Raw genomic sequence first — 21,785 nt, forward strand, 5'->3', positions numbered from 1 at the left:
CACATAGGAATGCCCACCTGATGGCAGAACAAAAGGTGAACACTTCTGGCAGGGGATATGTGTCAGCCCTGGCACCAGACAGGAACAATCATCCAGATGGATTGGAAGATGGCCCTTTTGTTTACCTTCGGACTGAGTGATCCTGAGAGATGGGGATGGCTGGCTCTTAATGCCTCTTGAGGAATGCAGGAAGGAAAGCAATCAAGTGAGTTACTGAAGCAAGCATAAGACGGGCACTGGGGATCCTGATTTCTTGGTCATAAGCACAGTCCTGCTGGATCAGGCCCAAGGCCTATCTAGTCCAGCATCCTGTTTCGCACAGTGGCCCACCAGATGCCTCTGAGAAACCCACAGGCAAAAGTTGAGGGCATGGCCTCTCTCCTGCTGCTGCTCCCCTGCAACTGGTATTTAGAGGCTTATTTATTTATTTATTTATTTATTTGACATATTTTTATACCGCCCAAAACTTACATCTCTGGGCGGTTTACAACAAGATAAAAACAACATTAAAAACATTATTTAAAAACAAAAACAAAGAATTTAAAACAAAAATTTAAATTTTTTTAAAACAATATTCTAAAACAACAATCAAAACAGTATCAGTTAAAAGCCTGGGTGAACAGATGCATCTTTAAAGACTTTTTAAAGGCTGTCAGAGATGGGGAGGCTCTTATTGCACTAGGGAGCGCATTCCAAAGCCTCGGGGCAGCAACAGAGAAGGCCCGTCCCTGAGTAGCCACCAGACGAGCAGGTGGCAAATGCAGACGGATCTCTCCTGATGATCTCAACAAGCAGTGGGGTTCATAACGAAGAAGACGTTCTCTTAAATATCCAGGGCCCAAGCTGTTTAAGGCTTTATAGGTTATAATTAATACCTTGTATTTTGCCCAGAAACATATCGGCAGCTAGTGTAACTCCTTCAATATAGGAGTAATATGGTCTCTCCTAGATCGCCCAGAGACCAGCCTGGCTGCCGCATTCTGAACCAACTGTAGTTTCCAGACCACATACAAGGGCAGCCCCACATAGAGCGCATTACAGTAATCTTGCCTTTGAGGCTGGAGATGGCCTATATCCCTGAGACTAGTAGCCCTTGATAGACCTGTCCTCCATGACTTTGTCTAAGCCACTTTTAAAGCCATCCAAGCTTGTGGTCATTACCACATCTGCTGGCAGAGAATTCCATAGATTAATGTTGCGCTGTGTGAAAAAGTATTTCCTTTTGTTGGTCCTGAATTTCCTGGCCTTCAGTTTCCTTGGATGACCCCTGGTTTTAGTGTTGTGAGAGAGGGAGAAAGATTTCTCTCTGTCCACTCTCTCTACTCCATGCATAATTTTAGACACCTCTATCATGTCGCCCCATAGTCACCTCTTTTCCAAATTAAAAAATCCCAGATGTTGCAGGCTTGCCTCATAAAGAAGGTACTCCAGGCTCCTCCTCATCTTGGTTGCCGCCTTCTGCACCTTTTCCAGTCTCAGAAAGGGCTTAAAAGATGTATGCAGAAAGTCATTTTTAGGATGCCATCAGTTTTATGATGCCGCTACATGACCCCTAAAGGTCCCTTGCACATGTGACTTTTCTGACCTCTCTCTTGCCAACGCATACACGCATCTTTCCTGGACTTTAAAATACAGGTCCTCCTTGCCAGGCACCTCGTGAAGGGATTCAGGGAAGGGTGTCCAGACAAACAATCCAAAAAGCAAACCCCCATAACAAGTGGGGGCCCCAACTTCCAGATCCGTTTCTCAGCTTCGTTTCTCTCTCCCTGCAGATCTGGATGAATGCACTGAGGGGATGCATGACTGTGAATCTCGTGGGATGATGTGCAAGAACCTCATTGGGACCTTCGCTTGCATCTGCCCACCTGGGATGCAACGCAGGCCTGATGGCGAAGGCTGCACAGGTGGGTCACTTCTTTTAAAAGAGTCAGCTTTCTAGTCCTCAGGACTGTGAGGAAATGCTTGGGTGATCCTTATTGAGATGTCTGAATCCAGAAGAGACTGAGCTGGATGTCCTTCAGATCTCCATATAAGTCCCTTTGGCTAATCAGTGTAAAATTAATTATGTAAAAGCATTCAAATTTGGTCAAGGTACCTGATTTTATTTAGATTTCAGAACAGAAGCAAATGTGTGTGAGGAAGTTCTCCTTGCTTAGATATGCTTCCTAAAAATGTGAGTTTCTATACTCCTGAATAGAAGTGGATTTTTTGTTGGTTCAGCTTGAGCATCCATTGGAGATACTATTGGAGATCTTGAGCTGTTTTTAATAGCAGTGGCTGTCATACTGTGCAACGTTCCATCTGCCTTGAAATGGAACGTGCACGCAGGTGCGCAAGAGCGCTCATACACAGATGCGGGGAATTGCCCACCTGCGTTTTCCAGCCCTGCTGGAAACTTAGGCCCCCCAGCTGTTTTTGAACTATAACTCCCATAATCCCCAGCCACAGTGGCCAGTATCCAGGGATTATGGGAACTGTAGGCCAACATCTGCAGGAGGGCTGAAGCTGAGCAGCAATGGCCATTTTTTCCAATGGAACTGTGTTGTGCAATTTCCCATGTTTGTGCAAAAGTGCTCTTGTGCAACTGCGCACATGTTCCATGACAAGGGAGATGGAGCATTGTGTGGGATGTAAGCCAGTATCTAAGGCAGGGGTGGTCAAACGTGGCCCTCCAGCTATGGTTGAACTACATCATCCTCAGCCCAATTGATTGCACTGCTAACTGAGCAAAGAGTCACGTCTTAAAGTGGTGGTTCCCTTATATTTAGCAGGGGGGAGAGCAACTGGCCCTACCCAACCCCAGCACAGCATCCCTCCTGTGGCTGGTGGTGGTGTCTATCTTATGTTTCTTAGATTGTGAGCCCTTTGCAGACAGGGAACCATCTCATTCATTCATTCATTCTATTTAAACCGCTTTGGAAACTTTTGTTGAAAAACGGTATAGTAATAATAGTAGCAGTTCAACGACAGCTGCAGGGCCATGTTTGCCCACCCCTGATCTAAAGTCCTAAATTTGAGAAGTTCTCATCTTGTGGGTACATTTTTCAAGGCAATCATGTAAATATTAACATGATTGCCTTGAAAAATGTACCCACAAGATAGGGTTAACATTTTAAAATGTTGAAAATGTTCTAGATTTTTGCATTTGTACCGAAAGTTGGCTTCAGCAGAATTTGTAGATCAGGGATGCAGATTTTGGGCGCGGAATGCACCGTAACTCCAAAAGCAGTAATAGCAGATGTAATTTTCATGTATGTACGTGCGTATGTGTTTATGCATGCATGCATGTATATATTTGTCACCCTTACAACAGCCCTTAAAGGTAGGCCAGCTGTACTGACCCCATATTTCAGAAGTTGAAACTGTGAGAGTGAGGGCTTGGCTGTGTCTCCTTCGTGAGCACAGGGCAGAGGGGAGATTCAAATCAGGGTTTTTCATGCCAGGGCTGAGATGAAATGGCTCCCCCATCATCACTGCTCCAGGAACAGCCCTTGCATGAGGAGAGGTGAGGCAGTTACCTCAGGCGGCAGCTTATGGGGCATCAGCAGGGTGGCAGGAGGCCCCTTGCTCTTGCCTTCGGAGCAGCTTATGGGGACCGATCGGCCCTTGGCAGCTTGGCAAGAGCACCTCTCCTCACACGCCTTGCCAAGCTGGGAAGAAGCATGAGAGAGAAGAGGAGGCCGCTGGCAGCCCTCCCTGCTCCCCACATCCCGCACCACTTTCATCGCTGGCAAGGGTTGGGTTTGAAAGGGTGCATGGGCCAAGGCAGCACTGGGCCCCTTACCTCAGGCAGCACAATATCATGGGCCAGCCCCACACAGCTCCATTGGTCGGTGGTAAAATTGGAGGCCATTTCAGGCAGTTTGGAGGTCAAAGTTCACAGTGGGAGCTGTGTAATTCAACAGGTCTCAGCCTTCCTCTGGGAAAACAGCACTCAGCTCCCAAATGAGGGCTGGACACTTGTCCTGCCCTCATCACGAACTGCCTTGCTGTCCGAATAGGGTTATGTTTCCATTGTGTGGGGGTTCTCAGGAGAAAACGGCAGCCATTTTGCAGAGAACAATGATCAGTTCTACCCCACCACCACCCCCGCCATCCTTTTCCTCAGCCTGAAAACAGAGGCGGCTTCTGGCCCCCTCTCCCCCTCAGACTTTGAAGTGAACATTCTCCTGTGACAACTTCTGCCTCAGGCCTACTCCCTGATCTATAGCTCAGTCTCTTAGTGCCTGTGCTACAACATGCCCTATTCAGCCATGATGTCGTTGTATGCATGTACAGATGTTTGTATATTCATACACGTGTTTGTGTGAATGATTGCATTTGTGTTCGTCTTAAAAGTAAACCTAGGTACAGGCCCTCCCTGAAATGCAGGATGTAGATCAGAACTGGACTACTGTGCCTGGATTCAACATAACATGTGAATCAATGTACCTGCATACTGATCCATAACTGCATACACTGTACACTTACTTACTTACTTAAGAACATAAGGACAGCCCTGCTGGATCAGGCCAAAGGCCCATCTAGTCCAGCATCCTGTTTCACACAGTGGCCCACCAGATGCTGCTGGAAGCCACAGGCCGGAGTTGAGGGCATGCCCTCTCACCTGCTGTTACTCCCCTGCAACTGGTACTCGCAGGCATCCTGCCTCTGAGGCTGGAGGTGGCCTATAACCCACTGACTAGTAGCCAATGATAGACCTCCCCTCCATGAAGTTATCTTCAGATAACCTGTGCAGATAATTCCACAAGTTGATTATGCGTTGTGTGAAAAAGTACTTCCGTTTGTTGGTCCTAAATTTCCTGGCAATCAATTTCATGGGATGACCCCTGGTTCTAGTGTTATGTGAGAGGGAGAAGAATTTCTCTCTATCCACTTTCTCCACACCATGCATGATTTTATAGACCTCTATCATGTCTCCTCACAGTCGTCCTTTTTTCTAAACTAAAAAGCCCCAGGTGTTGTAGCCTTGCTTCATAAGGAAGGTGCTCTAGGCCCCTGATCATCTGGGTTGCCCTCTTCTGCACCTTTTCCAGTTCGACAATGTCCTTTTTTAGATGTGGTGACCAGAATTGTACGCAGTACTCCAGGTGTGGCCGCACCATAGTTTTGTATAAGGGCATTCTAATATTAGCCGTTTTATTTTCAGTCCCCTTCCTAATGATCCCTAGCATGGAACTGGCCTTTTTCACAGCTGCCACACATTGAGTTGACATTTTCAACCAGCTGTCCACCATGACCTTACTTACTTACCATATGTATATGCCAGCTGATATACATATCCCTAGGCGTGTACATAATTTAAAACACACAAATATAAAGCATAATTAATGCCTATCTGCCAGGGCCCTCAGCTCATCATCTCAGGCCCTGCTCATGGCCTCACCACTAACAGTGATCAGGTTGGCAGGGACTAGAGACAGGGCCTTTTCGGTTGTGGCCCCTTGGCTTTGGAACACCCTCCATGAAGAGCTTCGCCATGCTCCCTCCCTCAGTGTTTTTTAAAAACAACTAAAAACACATCTTTTTAAGAGAGGCTTTTTAATGTTTCATCTCTGTTTATATCTGGTAGATTCTTTAGTTTTTATATTACTCAGTTTTTAGCTTTTAAGCTAAGTTCTCATTTGGGACTTTAAAAAAATATATTGTAATTTTAGATGTGTTTTTAGCCTGTTTTTAACTTGTTTAACTTAAATTGGTTAACTTTATTAGTCTTATTTTACATTGTATCTTTTTATTAATGTTGTGAGCCACCCAAAACAGTAGTGTACTGGAGGGGCGGGGGATAAATATTTTAAATAAATAATAAATAAATAAAATGCAACAAATACAAAACAGGGGGAAATGATTAAAACAATTTTATGAAGTAAAACAAAAAGTTTAAAATCAACTAACTAAAAGCCTGAGAAAACAGGTGGGTCTTAAGGTTCTTTTTAGAAACTTGCATGTAATGTGTGGATAGAGTTTATGAGATGCACATATTAGGATGCAAGTATTGGAGGAAAGAATCTCTACACTATAAAAGAACGAGGTGCAGCTCTGCCTCTTTATACTGCCCCTGACCTCCTCTCCTTTCACTCCCTGCTGCTCCCAGATGAGAACGAATGCCGTACCAAGCCGGGCATCTGCCCCAACGGGCGCTGCATGAACACCGTGGGCAGCTACCGCTGTGACTGCAATGAAGGCTTCCAGGCCAGCCCTTCTGGCACCGAGTGCCTTGGTAAACACCACTGCTATGCACAGCTCCCTCTTGGAACATAGGAAGCTGCCTTATACTGAGTCAGACCATTGGTCCAGCTAGCTCTGCATTGTCTACTCTGCACAGACTGGCAGCAGCCTCTCCAAGGTTACAGGCAGGAGTCTCTTTCAACCCTATCTTGGAGATGATGCCAGGGAGGGAACTTGGAACCTTCTGCTTTTCCCAGGGCGGCCCCATCCCCTAAAGGGAATATATTAAAGTGCTCACATGTAGTCTCCCATTCAAATGCAAACCAGGGCAGACCCTGCTTAGCAAAGGGGACAATTCATGCGCTCTTGTTTTTTTCACACAAGGGTTGCAGTTATTGTACAATAGCCTGGTGGATATTCCTCCCCTGGCCCAAGGAATTGGCCATGAAGAAAGTGCAGCGTGCTGTGTCAGTGCTAGAACTGAAACACATTTGCGGAAAAGGTTGTTTTTGAGGAACCTTATTTTTTTCTATGGTTTTTGAGAAAACAAAGACATCCAAATTCATCTTTTTCTAATTAGAACATTTTACAATATTCACAGTGACAGATGCTTGCCAGATTGTGTATTTAGCAAATACGTAAAATAGCAAATTGTGAGTCTTAATTCAATGACCTTAAAATTGATCAGTAAGAATGATCAATCACATTTTTTAAAGAAATCGGAAATAAAATGTTCAAAAAGAAATCAAGCATTAAAAAGGAAATTTGGGAATTCTAAACACAGAGCATTCGGTTTCAAAAATTTGGTTAGATTTCAAAGGGGCATAAAATGTTTTGACTGTAAGTGGAGTACAGCTGAGGCTCACTCCACCTGTTGTTACCCTGCCTGGAGCTTGTTCCCATGCTAGAGTCCAGGCCCTGTGGAGCACACTGAGAACTGCCCATCTCTGTCCACCCCAGACACCCGCCAGGGATTCTGCTTCACCGAAGTGCTCCAGACCATGTGCCAGATGTCGTCCACCAACCGCCACCAGGTCACAAAGTCGGAGTGCTGTTGCAACGGAGGGCGAGGCTGGGGCCCCCAGTGCGAACTCTGCCCACTCCCTGGCACCACCCACTACAAGAAGATGTGTCCCCATGGGCCAGGCTATACAACTGATGGGAGAGGTGAGTGTGGCTCTGTTGGGATGTATCTTGCTTCTGTCTTTTTGTGGTCTCATAGTACTCAGATCCATGTTAGAAACATCGGAAGCTACCTTAAACCGAATCAGACCATTGGACCATTTAGCTCAGTATTGTCTACACAGACTGGCAGTGGCTTCTCCAAGGTTACAGGCAGGAGTCTCTCTCAGCCTTGTCTTGGAGATGCCAGGGAGGAAACTTGGAACCTTCTACATGCAAGCATGCAGATGCTGTTCCCAGAGCGGCCCCATCCCCTAAGAGGAATATCTTGCAGTGCTCACATGTAGTCTCCCTGTCATGGGCATGCTTGAAGACTCTGAGGAGGAGTTGGAGGCGGAGACAGAGCTGACAGCAGAGGTGGGTGGGCAAGGACCAGAAGTTGCAAAGCACAGTGGATTGGACGCACAGGGAGTCGAATATGAGTTAGAGCCAGGTGAGACAGCTCATGTGGAGGAGATGCAACCGGTCTCAGCTGTGGAGAGGCGCCGCTCCAAGAGACAGCAAGAGTTAAGGAGCCGCATGCGTAGAACAACAGGCAAAGCTGCTGACTCAGCAACTCTTAATTAACAGCACCGGGGGTCATCCTATTTAAGACGTCTGTAGCATAGCTACCCTGCTGATAGCAACAACAGTTTCCTGTGAGCTAATCGGCTGTGTTCATGTATTACCTTGACCGTGTTTGGACCCTAGACTGTGTTGACCTTGCCTGTGGATTTCGCTTTGGACTCTGTTGAATGTATTGGATTGACTCGGACTGGACCTAGTTTTGTATAATTTATTCCTGTTAGATTTTGCTGTTCTGCTTCTGCCTCTGTTACGCTTCGTCTGGCTAGCCTGGCAGATTTATGACACTCCCTTTCAAATGCAAACCAGGGCAGACCCTTCTTAGCAAAGGGGACAAATCATGCTTATTACCACAAGACCAGCTCTTAACAGAGCATATAGGGCTTCTCCTGAGTCAGACCCTTGGTCTATCTTGCTCAATCCTGTGACTAGTAGAAACTGCCCACAGTCATGAACCAATAGAGGCCTTTCCCCACCCTGAGATTCCCATTTTTACTGCTGATATCAGGGATTGAACCTGCCACCTTTTGCATACAAAATCTGAACCCTGAGAACTGCCCAGAGTGACTGTATTTTAGGTGCTCTGGGAAAGTCGCAGCCCCTTTAACCAGAGCAGTGAGTCCCAACCTGTGGTCCACAGACCACCTGTGGTCCACAGACCACCTGTGGTCCGTGCAGGTGGGGTGGGAAAAATAATGATGATACAATAATAATATAATTTCATGTATCTCTTAGATATCATATTCAATGTTACTTTATTATGCACAATGTAATTCACTATGTTTTAGAAATAATCAATCAATCAATTAATTAATTAGACAGTTCTAATTCTAATTAAAAATCGCTGCATTCTTAATACCCCTTGATATATAAGTTTGACTCCCTTCAGCCACAGGCTTTGTTAAAAATGTTTAAAATGGCTTGCTTATGTGGTGGTCCACAAAAGCCTTCGATGATGATGTTGTGGTCCACATAAAGGAAACAGTTGGGACCCAGTGAAGAGCATCCTTCACAGCAGAGGCGAGTTAGACAGCAGTGCCCCCTGCAGGGCAAAAGTAACTTCTGTGCACTCCACTGCACTTTAGGGCTGTTTGGTTAACTCTACTGCAGTCAGAATGAAATCATAACACTTTGAAAAGGAACCGCAAAGTACTTCAATCAGCTTGTTGCTGTCCAATTCACTGATGCACTGAACTGAATATTTCAGTGATTTGTGAATATCTGACTGGTGAGGCAAAACCATTACTTCCACACACCCCAAATGGTGAAAGGGAACAGAGCCAGCCCTAAATGTTTTGGTGAGGTATAACTTTGGCACACCCACATTCAGTTAAAATTAGGGGGAGGGATTCCAAAGTCATACTTGGCAGCTGGCCCTGGCTGAGATTGGGGGTGGGGTGGGGGCAATGAGGAAGGGGAGCCTTTAAAAGGCTGCAAGGCTGCTTCCCAGCTCTGTGCGGAGTCCGCACCACCATTCACCCCACCGCTCCCCTGGCCACTGTTGGATGCGCATGTACGACAGCCAGATGAGCAGCAGGGGCTGTGCATGAAGCGGGCACGGACTCTGTGCAGGGCTGGGCAGAAGTGTGGGGTGGCAGCCAAGGTTTTGCGGATTTTAAAAGGTAGAGACTCCTTCCTCACCACCACCACCCCACCCCAGCCACCGTGCAGAGGGCGGCTATTCATGCCGGGGTGACAGTGCCTGCCTCCGCTCTGCACCTAGTGGACAGGCCAGTCCTGAAAGGGAGTGAGTGACTCATTCCACCCACAAAAGAGTGCGGTGGCAGGCTCACTCCACCCTTCATGTTTGAAGTCATCTCATTGGCGATTTCCAGCAAGGAATGCTAAGAATTGCAGGGCAGGGATGTGCATGAAGCATTTCGGCACCTCTAATTCGAGGCACCAGAACGCTTCGAGCTGCCCAGCCGAATTGTTTCGGTGGTGGTGGGGGGGGGAGCGGATGCTTTAAAAGAAGGAAGAGAGGTCTTAACTGCCCCTCTGTTGCTGCTCCGCCACCGCCTGCCACTCCACTGCGGCGCTGTCCATATTAAACACCACGCAGCTGCAGTGCTTCTCCCAGCAGCCCGCAGGCGGCAGCAGCAGCACGTAAATGGTATCTGCCTGTGCACGGATGCCATTTGCATGCTGACTACACAAATGGTGTCTGCGCACATGCCGCCCGCAGGCTGCTGGGAGCACTGCAGCCACGCATCAAGTCATTTAATACTGACAGTGCCTCAGAGGAGTGATGGAGGGCCAGGTAAGACCTGCCTTCCTCCTTTTAATGCGTCGGATCTCCACCACCCCAGATATGCACGAGAGGCTTCGTGCACATCCCTATTGCAGGTCGTTCCTGAACGGGATGGCACTGATGTAACGCTCCTTCTCTCGACACAGACATCGACGAGTGCAAGGTGCTCCCTAACCTCTGCAAACACGGCCAGTGCATCAACAGCATGGGCTCCTTCCGCTGTCACTGCCGCCTGGGCTACACCACCGACATCACGGGCACCGCTTGCCAGGGTAAGTGGTCTGGCTCAGTTGGTGGAATCGGCATCCCCTTCTGTGGCCTGGTTCTCAGTCACACCCCTCCGAGGACAGAAACATTTGCATGCTACTAGGGATGTAGAAAGTGGTCTTATACTGAGTCAGACCCTTAGTCCATCTAACTCAGTACTGTCTGCTCTGACTGGCAGCAGCTCTCCAGGGTTCCAAGCAGGAGTCCTTCCCAGTCCTACCTGCAGATGCTGCCAGGGATTGAACCTGGGACCTTCTGCATGCAAAGCAGATGCTCTACCACTGAGCTACAGCCCCATCTCCTGAGCTACTGTTTGTCTTGGGAACATGTTTACACTAGCAGAGGTATCCACAGTAGTTTCCAAATTGTTATCCTGACTCTTTGTTATCTTTGTTATCAAATTGTTATCTCTAACCCTTTGTTGACAAGGAGTGTGATTTCAGGTTTGCTTTAGCCACACGCTTTGGTTCACAGCTGCAGTCACATTTCTGTTACTGTGCCCTTGAGACATTTTTAACCTCTTTCTTTAAATGTTTCTGATCCTCGCATCTGAGATAACAAGCTCTCATATGCCACTTTGTCCTTTAGCAGAGATACTTCAAGAGCCCCTAATTATCCAGGGACTAAAATGATGACAATGATTTTGATCATTGTTCAAAATTGTTCAAATGATGGTTCAAAATTGATTTTGATCAAAATCATTGTTCAAAATTGATTTTGATCAATGATCATCAGTGACAATAATGATGAGAGCTACTTTTAGGGGCTTACCTACACGGCACCCTTGGAAGAGCAGGGGGCAGGTACTGGCTACATGGGGGTCCAAACCGCATCCTTGCTTCTACTGAGCTTGGAGCACCTCCATGGCTCTTAAGAACTGTGTCACCACTGCAGCAACAAGCCTCCCATTGGGAATAATGGAGGCTCTCTGAGCATGGTCGAAACGAGGTCCTAGTTGCACCCCTCTCTTGGATTGGCAGGGCTCTGTACTGAGCATAACCCATTGAGAACAACTGATGATGATGATGATGCTAAATTAACAATGCATTATTGTTATAGTCCTCCATTGCTTGTGGGGGGAGGAAATAAAATGATTGCATTGTTGATGTCGTTAGTCTAAAAGGAATTGCAAAGGAGATCTCAGCAACAGCCATTGGGAAGGACACCATGCTGGCCTGAAGAGAGTCAGTTCCACAACACCACAGAAGTTCAACCAATAGGGTCTCATTTAAGAACTTAAGCAGCACCCTGCAAAAATTCATCTAATCTTGCGTCTGGTTTCCTACAGTGACTGACCAGATGGTTCCAGGAAGAGCACAAGCAACAGTCCCCCAGCAAATGGGATTCAAGGGTAGACTGCCTCTGAACACAGAGGTTCCATTTAGTCATGGCTAGTATCCATTGATCAAGCCATTCCTTATAAATCCGATCCCCTTGTAAAGCTACCTAAGGCAATAGCCATCACCACATGCTGTGATAGTGAGTTCCAAAAATTCTGTCTGTCCTGGCAAAGCTGAACACAGAGCTGTGGCAGCTTTGACCCTTTTGGCTTCTGTGACATCACAGCTATTCAGCCAATGGGCCCCCATGAGCACAGTGAGTGTCCTTAACTAGGGGTGTGCTGAAGCAGTCCATGATCGAACCTGTCCACCGCAAATCAGGCTGATTTGTCTGGTTCAGTCATGGACCGGACCAGCCCTTGCCAAAGGGATCCAGTCTGCAATTGAACCAGACTGAACCCAGTTCACCCGCAAAATGGTTCAGTGGTTCTAGTGTCTGTAAAGGGAAATCTGGTCAGAATTCCCCGAACCAGTTCATGGCCCATGGTCTGGTCCAAATTCGATTCTAATTCAGACCAAACTGTGAAAATTGGTTCTGCAGACACCCCAATCCTTAACCCCTGTTTGCAAAGAAATCCTGAGTTTAGAAATAGAACATAGATAGCTGTGAAGCTGGGTTCTCCAAATCATGAGACCAGGAGCACTCGGAAGGTGTGTGGAATATTTCCCTTCCCTTTTTCCTCCTGATTCTCTTGCCCTCAGACTTGGACGAATGCAGCCAGTCCCCCAAGCCCTGCAACTTCATCTGCAAGAACACGGAGGGCAGCTTCCAGTGCTCCTGCCCCAGGGGCTACATCCTGCAGGAGGACGGCAAGACCTGCAAAGGTAACCACCAGGGCCGATCCCAAAGCCAGAGTAACCTGGGTTTCGGCGCAGCCCTGCTCTAGACAGAAATGCCTCCGGAATTCCCACCCACCCCCAGGTGCCAGAGTCCCGAATGACAAGATCCTGTTTCCAAAATGGAATGGACGCACTGAAAATAGTCATTATTCCATTTCTTTTTAGCCTATTTTCCCATCACCCAGCATTCCATATGTCCGTGGGAGTGTCCCCCACTGTCAACTTCACAATGCCTGGACCAATGTGAACCAAACCGGGTACAGTTGTAGGGACACATAGGGACACCTCAATGGCGTAGTTTGTGATGATGTCATCCACCCCAATTCGAGATGGCGGACACGTAAACATTTAAGGCGCAAGTGGTCTAACTTGTGAACCGCCTGATTTGAACCAAATTTGCTACAGCTGTACGAACACATAGGGATGGCCCAATGGTGTAGTTTGTGATGATGTCATCCACTCCAATCCAAGATGGCAGATGCATAAACATTTGAGGTACAAGTGGTGTGGACTGTCTAACTGATTTGAACCAAATTTGGCACAGTTGTAGTGAGTGACACATAAGGACCCCTCAGTGATGTAGTTTGTAATTATGTCATCCACCCTGATCCAAGATGGCAGATGTGAGAATGTTTGAGGCGCAAGAGGCCTAACTTGTAGACCACCTAACCTATTTGAACCTAATTTAGTCCAGTTGTAGGGATAGTGAAAGGAAAGTAGGCAGATTAGTTCTTACTAACAACTTGTTTAAAAATGGAATGGGTTCAGAAGAAGACAACCAAGTTGGTGAAGGTCTGGAAACCAAGTCCTATGAGGAATGGTTGAAGCAGCTGAGTTGGAAGGATGATTTTTTTTAAAAATCCTTTTTATTCATAGAGTTGGAAGGATGATTGAAGGTGTTACTGCAGGCTAAACATAAGAGAAGACTAAGGGAAGATTTGAGAGCTGTCTTCAAATATCTGAAGGGCTGTCTCATAGAAGAAGGAGTGACAGACTGTAAGAGCTGTTGGACAGTGGAACAGTCTGCCTCATGCAGTGATGTGATCTCCTTTGCTGGTTGTTTTCAAACAAAGGCTGCAGATCCATCTCTCAGGGATGCTGTAGCACAGGGTTTCTTAACCTTGGGCCCCCAAATGTTGATGGACTACAACTCCCATCATCCCCAGCCATGTCCATTGTGGCCTTGTCAAGCTTGGCACAAAGCCTGAGGAGAGAAGAGGAGGCCACAGGCACCCTTGCCCTCCTCCCCACCCCCTGTGCCACCTTCAAGGTTTGCCAGGGTCAGTTCTGAAAGGGGGCTGCCCCCAGCCAGGCTGCGTTTGGCACCCCACCTCAGGCACCGCAGTGGGGGAGATCAAGGGGGGCAGAGTCATGTGGGGCCAGTGAGAAAGGCCCAGAGGCCCTTCTAGCCCCCGTCCCCGGGTTTTTAGGCTTACAGCGGCACTACCAGAAAGAATAACCCAGGTGTGTTTTCTTGTTGCTTCAGACCTGGACGAGTGCTCCACAAAACAGCACAACTGCCAGTTCCTCTGTGTGAATGTCATTGGGGGCTTCAACTGCAAGTGCCCCCCCGGATTCACCCAGCATCATTCTTCCTGTATTGGTGAGTTCTCTATTCTCCCCCTCAAAGGGGAGGACTGACGATTCTTGGGTCTCCAGCACCCAAACAACACCAGGGTGGGTGCGGGTTTGTCCCCCTCCCCTTTTAGCTCCTGCTGCTGCCCTAATGGCAAAGCAGGACTGCTGCGCCCCACAGTGCCGCCGAGACCCTCTAGTCCTGCTGCAGGCAGACAGCAACACAGCAAGGTGCTTACCAGGAAAATAGTTGTCTCAAGTAGGTGAGCCAAGCTGCAAACTGTGGAATCTGCAGCCAAAGATCCCCCAGGTTGCTATCCAGTTTTGATCTGTGGAAAATCCCTTCCAAGCACGGTTGGTTGATTCATTATCCATAGAACAAAACAGCACATAGGAATGTAAGAATAGCCCTACTGGATCAGACCCAAGGCCTATCTAGTCCAGCATCCTGTTTCCCACAGATGCCGCTGGAAGCCCACAGGCAGGAGCTGAGGGCCTGCCCTCTCTCCTGCTCTTGCTCCCCTGCAACTGGTATTGGGAGGCCTCTGGCCTCTGAGGCTGGAGGTGGCAGGTAGCCCTCAGACTAGTAGCCATGGATAGACCTCTCCTCCATGAATGTATCTAAGCCCCTTTTAAAGCCATCCAAGCTGCTGGCCGTCACCACATCTTGTGGCAGAGAATTCCATCATTTAACTACATGTTGTTTTAAAAAAGAAGTGTTTCCTTGGGTCTGTCCTGCATCTCCCAGCTTTCAGCTTCAATGGATGACCCCAGGTTCTAATATTATGAGAGAGGGAGAAAAACCTCTCCCTGCCCCCAACATGCATAATTTTACCATGATTTTAACAGGCCCCCTTTCTCTGCCTCCTTTCCAACTAAAAAGGCCCCAATGTAGTCCCTGTGCATGTCGGTAGCTGTGTTATAGGCATGAGTCTTGCTAGGAGGTTGTTCACTGCACCCACCCACCTCCCCCCACAATCTCTTGGCCCTTTGCAGATAACAATGAATGCACATCGCAGCCCACCCTGTGTGGGGCCAAAGGCCAGTGCCTGAACACCCCCGGGAGCTACAACTGTGAGTGCCAGAAAGGGTTTACCCTCGATAGCTCTGGAAGCAGCTGTGAAGGTAGGTGGGTGCAAACGTGTGGGGAGCGGGGGCAGGGGGTGAAGGAGCATGCCAGGGGTGTCGATGGAAGATCTCAAACCCATCCCAACATATCTTTGACAAATGAACAAAGAGGCACCTTTTTAAAGTGGTGATTCTCTTTATTTAGCAGGGGGAGAACAACTGACCCTATCCATCCCCAACACAGCATCCTTCCAGTGGCTGCTACTGGTGCCAATCTTATGTTTCTTTTCTAGATTGCGAGCCCTCTTATTTATTCATTTATATCTATGTAAACCGCTTTGGGAACTTTGGTTGAAAAGCGGTATATATATATTTGTCGTATTCATGTCTTTGGGGTAAAGGGCACAGTCCCAAGCTTCGTAGGCCCTGCCTATCATTTTTGGGCTGGACTTATGACACAGGGCCTATTTTTCTTTGTGGGCAGATGTGGACGAGTGTGACGGGAACCACCGGTGTCAGCATGGCTGCCAGAATGTGCTGGGGGGCTACCGCTGCGGCTGCCCCCAAGGCTATGTCCAGCACTACCAGTGGAACCAGTGTGTGGGTAAGTGGATGCCTCTGGCTGGTTACAGGCCCCTCCCCTCCTGCTTCTGAATGGGACATAGGAACAAAGGAATATACTGCCATATACTGAGTCAGACCATTGGTTCATTTAACTCAGTATTGTCTACCCAGGCTGGCAGCAGCTTCTCCAAAGCTGCAGACTGGAGCCTCTCTCAGCCCTGTCTTGGAGATGCTGCCAGGGAAGGAACTTGGAACCTTCTGCATGCAAACAGGCAGGTGCTCTTCCCAGAGCGGCCCCATCCCCTTAGGGGAAGATCTTACAGTGCTCACATATAGTCTCCCATTTAAATGCAAACCAGGGTGGATCTTGCTTAGCAAAGGGGACAATTCATGCTTGCTACCACAAGACCAGCTCTGATGGTGAGAAACTGGGGCCCCTGAAGAACTTAAGAATTGCCTTGCAGGATCAGACCCAAGGGGGAGGTACAGTGGTGAGGGAGTCCGACTAGGTGTGTGAGGATACTGGTTCAAATCCCTGCTTTGCTATAAAGAAGCAAACCTCCCTGCGAATATTTAGACAGATGAGTGGCATGGACATTGAATGAATAATGTATAATATTAATAAGACCACCTAATATTTAATTGGGTTTAGTTAATTAATGTATAATACCAATATACATCCATATACCTTAATTGATATACAATGGCTGACATGGTGAGGAAAATGACTCAAAGTAGTCCCATTAAAATTAAAAGGACAAATCCAGCATTATCCAGCTTGTCCTTTTAATTTCAATGGGACTGCTTTGAGTCATTTTCCTCATCATGCCCACCCATATTAATACTTTAATTCATTAATTCATCTATAGACCTTGCAGAATTCTGTGGGGGGGTTTTGTGTGTGTGGGGTTTTTTTTGCAAATTTAGGCCAAATCTTGATACTTTGAAACACACCTGTGAGTAGAGATTATGGGTTCTCAGCTTTGGATTCCCAGATTTTGGACTATAGCACCCATCGCCCCCAGTTACAATGGCTGAAGGCAGGGGGTGATGGGAGCTGTGGTCTAACAGCATGTGGGAACTCACCGTCGGGGAACCCCGGGTATTGATGTGTGCTGCTGCCCCTGAGCTTTGGCTAACATGCCTCCCTCTTCTGGCCACAGATGAGAATGAATGCTCCAGTTCCACAGCCTGTGGGTCGGCCTCTTGCTACAACACCCTGGGGAGCTTCAAGTGCATCTGCCCATCCGGTTTCGACTTCGACCAGGCCTTTGGGGGCTGCCAAGACGTGAATGAATGCACTGCAGGCGGAAGTCCCTGCAACTATGGCTGCTCCAACACGGAGGGTGGTTACTTGTGTGGCTGCCCCAGTGGGTACTTCCGGGCAGGCCAGGGGTAAGTGCATCAACAGGGGTGAAGAAATGTTGGCTCACTTTATCAGCCAGACAAAATATTCTACTTGTCAAGCTCCGTTGGTACATTGCTCATCAGGACTTTTTTTTCACTGCCAGGCATCATTTTTCACTCATCACAGACTTGTAGACTAGTGGATTTCTGCAGCCCTGGGCATCAACCCTCTCCCTGCTTTTGGGGTGCCCGCAGACAGATCTAGGCATGGGTACATTTTTAGCCTACTTTTTGATGGGAAGAAGGCTTCAGAGATCATCATTGCTGTGTGCGCGTGTCTCTGTCTGTGTGTGTCGTCGAGTCAGTGTTGACTCTTGGCGACCACAGGGCCATGTGGTTTTCTTTTGGTAGAATGCAAGAGGGGTTTACCATTGCCTCCTCCAACGCAGTATGAGATGATGCCTTTCAGCTGCTGCCTGATATAGGTGTATCCTATAGTCTGGGAAACATACCAGCAGGGATTCGAACCGGCAACCTCTGGCTTGCTAGTCAAGTCATTTCTCCACTGCGCCATTAAGTGGTCATCTCTGTGTATCCCCCTAGTAATTCTTGTGTTTAAAGTTTGATGTAAGCCACATTCACAGCGCAAGAGGGGAACCTAGGGAATGCCGACAAGTGTGGAGGCTTTTTTGCCAATGTGCTACCTTGTTTCAAGATGGCGGCAAGTATAGGCAACAAAATTGCAAACCGCCCAGAGATATTTATATTCGGGGCAATATAAAAATGAGCTAAATAAATAGATAAAAATAAACACCCCTTCCTAACCCATTTGCTGACAGTCAGATACAAACCAAATCAACGATGACACATATTTGTATACCGCCATTCAACAAAAGTTTCCAAAGCAGTTTCCATAGAGAAATAATTAATAAATAAGATGGCTCCCTGCCCCCAAAGGGCTCACAGGGACCGCGTGGCCCTGTCTGCGTGATGCCTCAGCCAGCGCTGGGCTCCCAGCACGGCTGGGAGCGGGCCCCTCTATTTTTTGCAGGGGTAACTGATCAACAAGACATAGGAGCAGGACTCTTGTACAGAGAATTTTTTTGCTGATCTGCCATGTTGGTTCAAGATAGTGGCCATTCATAGAATCATATAGTGTTTGGAGGGACCTTTGAGGTCCTCTAGTCCAACCCCCTCCTCAGGGCAGGAATCTGCTGCATCGCTCCAACAGGTGGATGTCTAGCTTCTGTTTGAAAATTTCTAGAGAAAGAGAGCCCATCACTCCATGAGGCAGACAGTTCCACTGTCCAACAGCTCTTACAGTTAGGAAATTTCTCCTAGTGTCTAGACTGAATCTGCTTCATTGTAATTTCAACCTGTTGGATCTAGTCCTGCCCTCAGGAGCAAGAAATAACAAGCTCTTCCTTCTTGGTGACAGCTCTTCAATGGTCTAGTCTTCTCTTTCCCAGGCTAAGCATTCCCAGCTCCTTCAATGTTCCTCGTAGGAATTGGTGTCCAGACCCCGCCCCATCTTCCTTGCCCTTTACTGAACCTCTTCCACTCAAATATAGACAACACCCCTTTGTAACCCATGTGCTGACGACAGTTGGATACAAACCAAATTGACAGCACTTGAGAGGGAGTCCTAGGTTCAAAGAAGTATGTTCAAATAAGCAGAAGGGATCTCCATTCCTTCTACTTAGAATAACATGTTTCCCATTATGGGAAGCAGCTCCCTCTATGCCTTGCGTCTCCAATATCTAGTTGATATTCAGATATATTGTGTACATTCTTAGCATCATCTGCTGACAATCTGCAAAAAAAGTCAAGTCTTTTTCCAGTTAGAATACAAGGATCATTGAAAGGACATGGGTTTTTCATGGATTGCCAGCAGATGGCGCTAAGCAAATTACACAATGCACTTAAACGTCATCTAGACATTTTGTGGAATCTCCCATGGGCATTTGCACTGAAGTTGGAATAAATCCCCCTCTGTAAGCAATCATTAACTCAGTCCTCCTTACAACGGCCCTGTAAGGTAGAGCAACGTAATCCTAAGTTTGCAGAAATTGTGGGGATGCCGAAACTAAGGGTAGCTTGCCTAAGACCATCTAGTAAGTTGGTGGAAGAGGTGAGATTTGGGGATGTTGCATTTCATAGCTCAGCTTCTCAGCTGCTGTTCTAAAGATAATCACAAATAACACTTTTTGAAGTGTTCGTTGCATGTTTTATATCAGTGATCTTTACAACAGCCCTCTAATCCTGCACCTATTTTGAGAATATGAAAAGTCTGGTGGTGCTGCATACAACCAAAGTGGAAAGAGATGGGCCCTCACTGCCCTTCCTGGTACCTCTCCTGCCCCTCATAGGGTCCTTCCAGGACAGTAAGAAATTGTCCAATGTTGAAAACTTCTGCAGAAGTTCAAAGAGGGGTCTCACTGATGGTACATATGCTCCTGTAGGCTTCTGCTCTGTGCTCCTTCATATTGGGACCTTCTTCTCTGGTCACATGCTGATCAGAGACCTTGTGCGATTTTTGTAATGCCGCCTGCTGGGCAGGTTGCCACAAAAGTAGTATTAAAAAGGGAATGCAACGCTGGCCAGCAGGTGGCACTGCAAAAAGCATGCAAGCATGTACCAAAGAATAAGATCCCAGTAGGAAGGAGTGCAGGTTATGGCAGCATGTGAACTCTCAGTAAGAACCTGCTAAACCTGTGCGATATATTGCCATCTGGAACAGCCCATAGGCCCGGTTCAGACAAAATACCCGTGCCCTCCCCCTCTCCCGTCTGTGTTTAGACGTACTGGAGAGCATCCTCTCTGCCGTCAGTGAGACTGCAGAGAGGCGGGGGATCTGGCTGTGCAGGCTTTCTTCTCAGTTGCTGAGGCCAGGGACATCTCTTCGGTTATCCTCTCTCAAGAGCTCCAGGCAGGACAGAAAGTAAATAGTTTAAAAACTAAGCCACACCCACTAGAGCCTGAGGGGGATAACCCCACCCAGTTCTTTCCGTCCTCAGCAAGCTCCAAGGCAGCGTTTTTCTAGCTCTCTCTATTTTCTGCTGTTATTGACTTCCTAACTACAGCATTCCGTTCTCCAAATCCTTTTTTCTGTCCCTGATCTTTATTACTTGCTATTACCAGAAAAGAAAAGAAAGAAAACCACCCTTCTTTCGTCTGTTTCTCTCCCCCCCCCCATGTCTCTCCCCCCTCATCTCCTCTTTCCTCTCCGTTGCTTGGAGCCAGTCAGAGAGGTACAGAGCAATTTCTCCAACAAGGGGAAGAGATTGAATGTTTTTGGCCTGGGAGGCTTCAGGGCCTTTTGTAGGCCCCATTGGCGCAGGCTGCTGCAGGCCCTGCATAGCAAGGCCGCTTTTCCGACCTCCCGAAAACCGCCCGAAAAATTTGCCAGCAGTGAGTTGACGGTCTGTGATTGGCCGTCTCTCATCTATGGGCCACGGAGTCCCCCCTGGAAGGGCGTAATTTTACCGCGTCGGTGACGGCCGCTCTCGAGCCGCCCGTCCCGATTGTCGAAGGGGCCGCATCGAGTATCCCGCCTTCGGGCTGCGAGACTCGCTCTACTGCGGCCCAGCGCGCCACACTGCTGCAGGCAGCTTGAAGTGGCTGTGAAGAGCGCTTTGGGAGGCTCCCTATTGCCAACGCCCCACCAACCTCGGAAGAGATTAGGCGGATTGGCGAGCTGGCTAGCAACCTGACCGGCAGGGCAGCAAGGCCATCACAGGCGTCTTCTGTTCCTAAGATGGCGACGGTTGCGAAGAATCCCTCCATTTTACCTGAAGGAGCCGGTAATGTAAAAGGGAGACAGTCTCTAAAAGGGCGGGAAAAGCCTAAGACTGTGACTATGGTGTTTGGCCAGCAGGGGGAGTCTGCTGCAGAGACTGGGCCTAAAGCATCATCCAGTTCTAACTCTGCTGTTTTACCTAAGCCTGTGCTGCCACCTGAGTAGCAAGCATGGTTTCGCAATGCAATCATTGGCACCGTCTGCCAGGTTAGGCCCCCTAAGAGGAGTAAGAGATCCACAAAGGGGAGAAGGCATAGATCACCCAGTGTGAGCTCCTCACCTAGCAAGTTTGTCAGTCCTTCTCCCAAGAAGGCCAAAAGCAAGCTTAAGCATAGTGAGCTGGGCAAGTTGCCTGGCAAGGTGGCACGGGGCCATTCCTCTGATGCTTCCGATCAGACTCTGGGGGCCCTAGGGGTTTACTTGCACCAATCAATCAATCAATCAATCAATCAACAAACAAACAAACAAACAAAATCATTGCAAACTCAGAGTGGCCTAATCTGCCTTCTGACCCTGAAGACCCAATTAATTCAGGGGGAGGTTTTGATCCGGACCCAATGGTCTGGAGGGGAGGACACTGGTGATGCCTCAGTGTCACAGCACCTCTTTGTGGCAGAGGACTTCAGCCCACTGATGTCCAGAATTATTAAAACAATGGGACTGAGGCTGGGCAGAGTTTTGACTCTTGTGCCAAAGGGGACTTGGTCTTTCCTAGAGCACACCCCAAGGACAGGCTGATGCCCATGCCAGAGTTGTTTGTGGATGTAGACACCAGCTTCCAACTGCAAGGCTGTGTGCATGGCTAACAACTTTATTCTTT

At 47.9% G+C, this 21,785-nt stretch overlaps 1 protein-coding gene and 1 non-coding gene across 3 annotated transcripts in view; one reads left to right on the forward strand and one right to left on the reverse strand.

Moving 5' to 3' along the window:
• FBN3 (fibrillin 3) overlaps positions 1 to 21,785 on the forward strand; it is a 235,163-nt gene that overhangs the window by 203,533 nt on the left and 9,845 nt on the right. For both annotated transcript variants that reach the window (XM_053298377.1, XM_053298378.1), the window contains exons 56-64: positions 1,773 to 1,904; positions 6,095 to 6,220; positions 7,129 to 7,335; positions 10,312 to 10,437; positions 12,475 to 12,597; positions 14,099 to 14,215; positions 15,184 to 15,312; positions 15,740 to 15,859; positions 16,983 to 17,214. In XM_053298377.1, coding sequence (XP_053154352.1) covers positions 1,773 to 1,904; positions 6,095 to 6,220; positions 7,129 to 7,335; positions 10,312 to 10,437; positions 12,475 to 12,597; positions 14,099 to 14,215; positions 15,184 to 15,312; positions 15,740 to 15,859; positions 16,983 to 17,214 — 1,312 coding nt within the window. The remainder of the gene's footprint in view (positions 1 to 1,772; positions 1,905 to 6,094; positions 6,221 to 7,128; positions 7,336 to 10,311; positions 10,438 to 12,474; positions 12,598 to 14,098; positions 14,216 to 15,183; positions 15,313 to 15,739; positions 15,860 to 16,982; positions 17,215 to 21,785) is intronic.
• Positions 10,657 to 10,728, reverse strand: TRNAA-UGC (transfer RNA alanine (anticodon UGC)). The gene has a single exon. It is a non-coding gene; the product is annotated as a tRNA-Ala (tRNA).

The sequence above is a fragment of the Hemicordylus capensis genome, chromosome 2 (genome assembly GCF_027244095.1).
Source record: "Hemicordylus capensis ecotype Gifberg chromosome 2, rHemCap1.1.pri, whole genome shotgun sequence".
Lineage (NCBI taxonomy): Eukaryota > Metazoa > Chordata > Lepidosauria > Squamata > Cordylidae > Hemicordylus > Hemicordylus capensis.